General features: G+C 41.8%; 1 gene segment (V, D, J or C); it reads left to right on the top strand.

Annotated features, from left to right (window-relative positions):
* The first annotated feature begins 1,734 nt into the window (after positions 1-1,734).
* Positions 1,735-2,182, top strand: LOC129027708 (immunoglobulin heavy variable 1-24-like). The segment is given in 2 exon segments: positions 1,735-1,780; positions 1,866-2,182. Coding segments are annotated over 2 exon segments (363 nt in total).
* Positions 2,183-7,201: the final 5,019 nt, after the last annotated feature.

Here is a 7,201-nt window from a genome sequence, read left to right as displayed (position 1 = left end):
GGGTCAGATTCAAGAAAATAATCTGTGGATGCTGCAGCCTGGAGGGGGAGTGGAGGACGGAGGAAAATCAGCTGTACCACTGGAGACTCCTTTTAAACGTTGCAGCCTAGAGAAAGAACAGCAAGAAATCATTGGAATTAAATTTCCAGAACATATACTGCTCCCCTACCCACCACATCACCTCACCACCAATATGATTAAGCTGGATTAAAGAGAAAAGTGTGGAAAGGCACAGATTCCATCTAAGGACTAGAATTTAGGGAAACCAAAGGTGGTGGGAGAGAGCAAGTCAAGGACAGTGAAGTGACTTAAAACCTCTTAGACCAACAGCTTCAGGATCAAGGTCACATCACCTCCCTCAATGACATTAGATTTACCTCTCATGGGGCATCTGCAGGGTGCGCAGGGGAGAACTGGCAAAGAGAACATGAAGGCACTTTCCAAATCTCCATTAGTACCGAGCTTGCTTTAGCTCTATTTGGAAAAAACAAAACAACAACAAACATAACCAGGACTAGGATCAGTGTTGGAAGCACTTTTCACTGGCAAGACACTAGGAAGGAGGGCAAATTCGAGGCCAGTTAGTATGCAAATATGCCACTGTGAGTGTGTGTGTTGGTGAGCTTTGAGACATAGGGTCTGTGCGTAAAGTTATGATCGATATAATATTCAACCACAGAATCCTAAAAAAAAAAATGAGCCTCCCTCAAAGTCCCCATCAGTTCCTGGACTCGCTATGTGTCTGGACCGTATCAGTGGATCCAGGGAAGGTGTTCCCTGATGGCTTTTGTGATTCCTTGCTTGTGGTGCTGAGGTCTCCCTGTAGATTATATTGGGTTTTCTAAGGCCTATTTTCTATTGTAAGAGGTGGTGGGAGAAGCAATTTCTGTCACTGAAAGAGCATTCTGAGCCAGGGCACAGCCCCTTCCTACTGGGCTTGAGATTCTGGTAGGAAAAAGTTCTCTGACAGGAGGAAAAAGTTCCTAGACAGGAACTTCCCTGCAGGGCAGGAGCTGAGCGGCAGGGGGCGCTCAGGGAGCACCCAGCACAGGATACAGCTCTGGAGCAGGTGCACAGGAGGCTGGGGCAGGGTTTTCTCTCAGGAATTGAATGTTCCTTATTTCAAAGCAATAATGACCTAACATTTAAATAAGAATTTAGCAAGTACTGATGTGCCTTTAAGTATTTTATTATATATGCAGCCTATACCTAACCCAATAATTTAATGCAAACCGGATTTAAAAGGAGAAATGTCTAGGTGTTTCAAATGTATTTGTAGTTAGGAATTGAGGGTGGTTTTACTAATTCAATGGGTGTTACTGTCCGGAGACACACTCATCCCAGAAGTTAGATGTGCAGAGGGCAAGGCTCAGGAAAAGTTCAGGTAGACGGTGAGCCATATGAACAGGGAATCACGTTGAGGACCATGTCCTGTGAGATTCTGGCTTTCTGTGAGAGGAGTTCTGTCTTCATGGACTTCTGGGCATGTCAGAGGACAAATATCATTAAACAAAGTTCAGGGCAGGGAGCTCAGCACCCCACTGTGTCGTGGTCCACGTGTCACCTATCTTCTTCCTCAGGGTGGTGCGGCCTGAGCTATGAAAAACCTGCCTCGTGAATATGCAAATGCAGTGGTGTCTACCGAGGTAAATACAGATCTGTCCTTGCCCAGAAAGCATCACACAACAACCACATCCCTCCCCTACAGAAGCCCCCAGAGCATAGCACCTCACCATGGACTGGACCTGGAGGCTTCTCCTCTTGGTGGCAGCAGCTACAGGCAAGAGAATCCTCAGTCCCAGGGCTGATGAGGGGACTGGGTTCAGTTAAGTGGGGTCTCATCCACTCCTCTGTCCTCTCCACAGGCGCCCACGCCAAGGTCCAGCTGGTACAGTCTGGGGCTGAGATGAAGAAACCTGGGGCCTCAGTGAAGGTCTCCTGCAAGGTTTCTGGATACACCCTCACCGAATTATCAATGCACTGGGTGCGACAGGCTCCTAGAAAAGGGCTTGAGTGTATGGGAGGTTTTTATCCTGTAGATGGTGAAACAATATACGCACAGAAATTCCAGGGCAGAGTCACCATGATTGAGGACACGTCTACAGACACAGCCTACATGGAGATTAGCAGCCTGAGATCTGAGGACACGGCCGTGTATTACTGTGCAACAGACTCAGTGTGAAAATGCACATCCTGAGAAAGTCAGAAACCCTGAGGAAGGAAGCAGCTGTGCTGGGGCTGAGGAGATGATGGGATTTATGAGGTTTAAAAGTATTTAGAAAATGGGTTAAGTAATTGAGTAAAACAGCAATGGAAAGATGTGTACACTGTCATTCTGCAGGAATAGTATTTTCAACTGTCACCCTATAAGTAACACTCACACAGTGGGAAAGGCAACAATCAATCAAGCTGATGCAAACATTCCCATGGAGGCTTTGTGGGGACATAAATTTTAAAATTGGATGTATAAATCATTAGAAACAGGATTGCTTGATCTCATGGTAAGACTAAATATAATTTCCAAGAAGTGGCTGAAATTTCTTCCAAAATACCTTTGCCCTTCCTTTTACATTGAATTTATTTTAAAGGAGTTTTAGGATCACAGCAAGTTTGAGTAGAAGAAACAGAGTTCCCATGCACTCCTGCCCCCCCACGCTCAGCCTTCTCTGCTATCAACACCCTGCACCAGTGTCATAAATCGGTTACAGCAGATGAATCTCCACAGACACATTGGTTGTTTCCTTTTCTGGTGGTCCCTAGTATAACAAGCCTCAACTATCTTGAAGCACCCCAGTTTCAAGTGGATTCTTCAAGTGGGTTACTGGGAATGATGCCAGGTAGAGGGAAAGTGGGTGGGGCCATTCCTCTTTGCACTCTTTCCTCAAGGATCCATAAAATGTACATTTACATGGAGCTCCTCTTTCTCCTGGTTTTATATGCCCCTTCCCCAAGGATAAGGTTTCCCAATGTTTACAGCAGGGGTCCCCAGTCCCCACGCTGTGGATCCGTTAAGGTGTGCAGTGTGTTAGGAACTGGGCCACACAGCTGAAGATGAGTGGGGGTGAGCCAGCATGGCTGCCTGAGCTCCGTCTCCTGTTGGATCAGCTGTGCATTAGATTCTCCTATGAGCTGAATTCATTTTTTTATATATATACTTTAATTCTAGGGTACACGTGCATAACGTACAGGTTGGTTACATAGGTATACATGTGCCATGCTGGTTTGCTGCACTCATCTAATTCTATTGTGAACTGTGCATGTAAGGGACCTAGGTTGAGCGATCCCTATGAGAATCTAATGCCTGATGACTGCAGGTGGAACAGGTTCATCCCAAAACCACCTGCTGCCATCATCCATGGAAAAATTCTCTTCCACCAAACTCTTCCCTGGTGCCAAAAAGGTTGGGGACACTGGTGTAGAGGCAGGTCTGTTCCTCGGAAAGCCAGCAGCTTCTAGTGAATCCCCTAATTAATGTCCTTTAATGAGAAGTGGAGACTGTGGTCATGAGGGCCTTTGTGAATAATGCCCTGCAGTTGGATTCAAAACAGTATAAGCTCTTGGGGGCTGTTTCTGGATAAAGCCCTTTGTGCAGAAAATGCAGACACGTCCATGAGATCCATGCAGGAAAAAAGCTTCCTTTACAAAGTGGTTTGGCACCTGGAAGGAGCTCTCAGGGTTGGGCACTGTACCCTTTGCTGGCTGCAATTTAGCCAGAGGCCTGAGCCTGATTGGTCTTGCAGTGGGAGAGCCTTCCTGGGGTAAAAAGTTACAAAAATGCCTGTCATCTTCTAGCTGAGAAAGCCCATCTGTGTGCTTGTCAGTGTCAAACCCCATGAGGGGTGCACTCTAGAAGATGACAAGATGCACACAAACCTCCTCCCACTGATTATCCACTACCACACACTCAACTGCAACCCATGCTTCAGAAAGGGACAGGGGCCTGCAGGGATAAACAGAATGGAAGTATTTTCTTAACTGGGAAAGACACTGCCAAATGCCACATGTTTCAGGAAGGTTAACTCATAAGTGTTCAGGAAGTGACTGAAGGGCAGTGGTGGGTGAGGTGACGGGACAGCCTCAGGGCTGCACATGAGGAGAGCTCCATCCCCCATGCAGGCTCTTCCTTCAGGAGCTGCACCAGGAACTTGTAGAGGATCAGGAAGGATTCTGAGAACATTCTTCTGTGGTACTGCCTAGAGGGGGAAAATAAATTATAAAAAATAAATCAATTCTAAATAAAGTATGACATTTGTTATTAGAAACTATTTCTGGAATCTGTGGGAAACCTGACATAAGCCAACATTCTCTGTGAACAAATATATAAACCCTCCTTCCATGGGGAAGTCAACGAAGTTGGATCGGTTCTTTCATGGATAATATCCCCCAAACTCCTCTCCATTCCCTGCGTATCCCCGGGTCTCTCAGTGACAAGTTCTCCTCAGTGGAATGTGATTGATGTAGTGAGATCTTCAATTTTCCCGTTTTCTGTGTTCTCATGTTCTCCCCTCATCTGAGATTAAGAAACTTGCCTGCATGTAGTACATTATAGTCTAATATCTCTCATGGACAAAATAGTGGCCACACCAACCAACCCTGTGGCTGACAGCAACCACCGGTGTCCACCATCCCCTCCACAGCCTGTGTTGGAACATCACCTGAGAGATTGTATTAGCAACTTTCCTTCAGAATCATCTTAAAAACTTTGTGTCCCATTTCACATGGAGATGTCATCTATCCATTTTGTCTTCACAGAGAAATAGAAGGAGAAGAATACCAAATACACTTCCTATCTCCAGATTATTCAAATATAATTGTCCCTTTATCACCTCCTGATTTCTGGTCTTCACAGAATACTCTACGATTTTTCTCACTGGTGTTATACCAAAAGTTGTGAAGCCCCAGATACTGGGATTAATTTAACCAACATTATTATTCTAATAATTCTTAGACTTTAGAATTACAATTATCCTCTTTTCATATATGAATAAACTAACCTATGCCTTTGAAAATAAGCCCTTACATGAGAGTGAAAAGATAAGCCATAGATTTGGAGAATTTCCTTGCAAATCCAATATCTGGGAAAGGGATTTTATCATAAATATACAAATTAACTTACAATTGAATAACAAAATCACAAAATTTATTTTAAAATGGGCAGAGACCTGAATAGAAACCATATCCAAAAAACAAACATAAAAAGTGATCAACTTGATTTTCATTAGGTGTACTTATGTTTAATATTTAAAAAGTTCTACTAAACTATGAGAATGGGTAAAAATTACAAGGTAGACAATATCAGATGGTGATAAGGAAGTTGAAAAACGGGAACTTTAACTCCTTGCTGGTGGGAATGCTGCAATGGCACATAGACTACAGTTAATAATTTATTGTACATTTCAGAATAGCTACAAGATAAGATTTGGAATGTTCGTAACACTAAGAAATAATCAGTGACAGAGATGAAGGATATCCTACTTATCCAGATTTGATCACTGCACATAAAATGCTTTTATGAAAATATCACTTGTACCACCTAAATATTTTGAAATGTTGTGTATCTATATAAATCAAACATTAAAAAACACCAATGCCGTGGAATCCAGATAATTGCAGATTCCCATTAGATGGGATGTTCTGCATAATCTGTAAATATATGGGATGTTCTGCATAATATGTAAATAGATGGGATGTTCTGCATAATCTGTAAATAGATGGGATGTTCTGCATAATCTGTAAACTAATCAGAATCTGTGGGTTTGTAAAGGACTTTAGAAATCAACTAGGCTGCTTGTTTCTAAAGATAAGTCTCCCAAGTTTAAGTGTTTTCCTAATGGTTGGCAATTTTGGACATAGAAGAAATGTTAATATTTGTGTCTGGTAAGTTTTCTTCTTCTCGTGTCATGAGAAGAGGTTTGCAGGGAGGAATCTGGGACCATCTTTCAAGTCTCAACTTCAATGTGATTACCTCAGTAAATATTTTCTGATACCCCGACTAAGAAAAGCATCATATCTGTCCTAGAAACTAAAAGTAGAATTCTAAGCTTCTACCTGACCAGATGGACACTTACTCTTCACCAAGGAGTTCCAGAGACACTTGAAAACCTACCTCAGGCCGTGTTAGAAATAGAGGATCAGAAATGCCACATTACACCCTCCTCACTTTGGAATTCAAGCGCAACTAACCAGCATTTTTATTAAAACAGAGCTTAAGGCTCAGAAAACAGATTATTTGTAGCAGTAAGATATCAAATTCTAACCTTACTCAAGAATATCATCACACGACATAGAGCAGGCATTGAAAGGAATCAAAGGCTTTTACCCTAAAATATATTCCTTTGACATATTTTAAAATAGCCCGGCACAGTTATCTATTGTGAGAGAAATTTACATTCTGTAGAGAATCTCCTTCCCTTTCCAGGTCTTTTTCTTATACTGAGGAGATGAGCTGAGAGTCTAGCTTCTTTTCAAGGTCTTAGGAGAAAATATTTCCCATCTATTGCCTCTAAAAGTGGTCACATAAGAGACTTCATCTACATAGTAAGAATCTTGTTCTCCAAAACCCATTATCTTAACCTAGAAACATTTTTCTACTGGTTTCAGGTCTTTAGAAAAAAGCTTAAATCTTTCAATCAATTGTCAATCAGAAAATATTTGAACTCACTATAAGTTGTAATCCCCGCCCCACACTGCCTCACTTCTAGCTGTTTTGTCTTTATGGACCAAATCAACATATATCTCACATGTATTGGTTGGTGACTGTCTCTCTAGTACATTAAATATAAGCTGCCATCAAGCCACTTTGGGCACATGTTCTCAAGATCTTCTGGGGCTGTTCACAGTTCATGTTCCTCACGTTTGCCTCAGAATAAATCTCTCTAAATATTTTGCAAGGTTGCTTTTTCATCAATAGTTCTAACAGAACCTACTCTGTGGCTTTTGTTAAAAGCATGATATTAATATAGTATTAGTAATATTAGTATTAGTTATAACACATGTTGGCAAATTCTTTTGAAGTTATACATAGACTAACAATGGGATCAAGTGTAAATGTTTCAAAGTATTTATGCAAGTTATTTCAAAATTTATCTTCTGCAGATACTTCTATGAGATTCATTATATCAGCTAATTACTTGCTTTATGATTTTTGCATTTTATTGTAGATGATCACACCCTATATTTTCTCGGCCTTTATTGTAGAAAA

This window comes from Pongo pygmaeus, chromosome 22, assembly GCF_028885625.2.
Source record: "Pongo pygmaeus isolate AG05252 chromosome 22, NHGRI_mPonPyg2-v2.0_pri, whole genome shotgun sequence".
In the NCBI taxonomy this organism is placed as follows: Eukaryota; Metazoa; Chordata; class Mammalia; order Primates; family Hominidae; genus Pongo; species Pongo pygmaeus.
The sequence above is the reverse complement of the archived record's forward strand: the minus strand, read 5'-3'. Positions and strand labels throughout refer to the sequence as shown.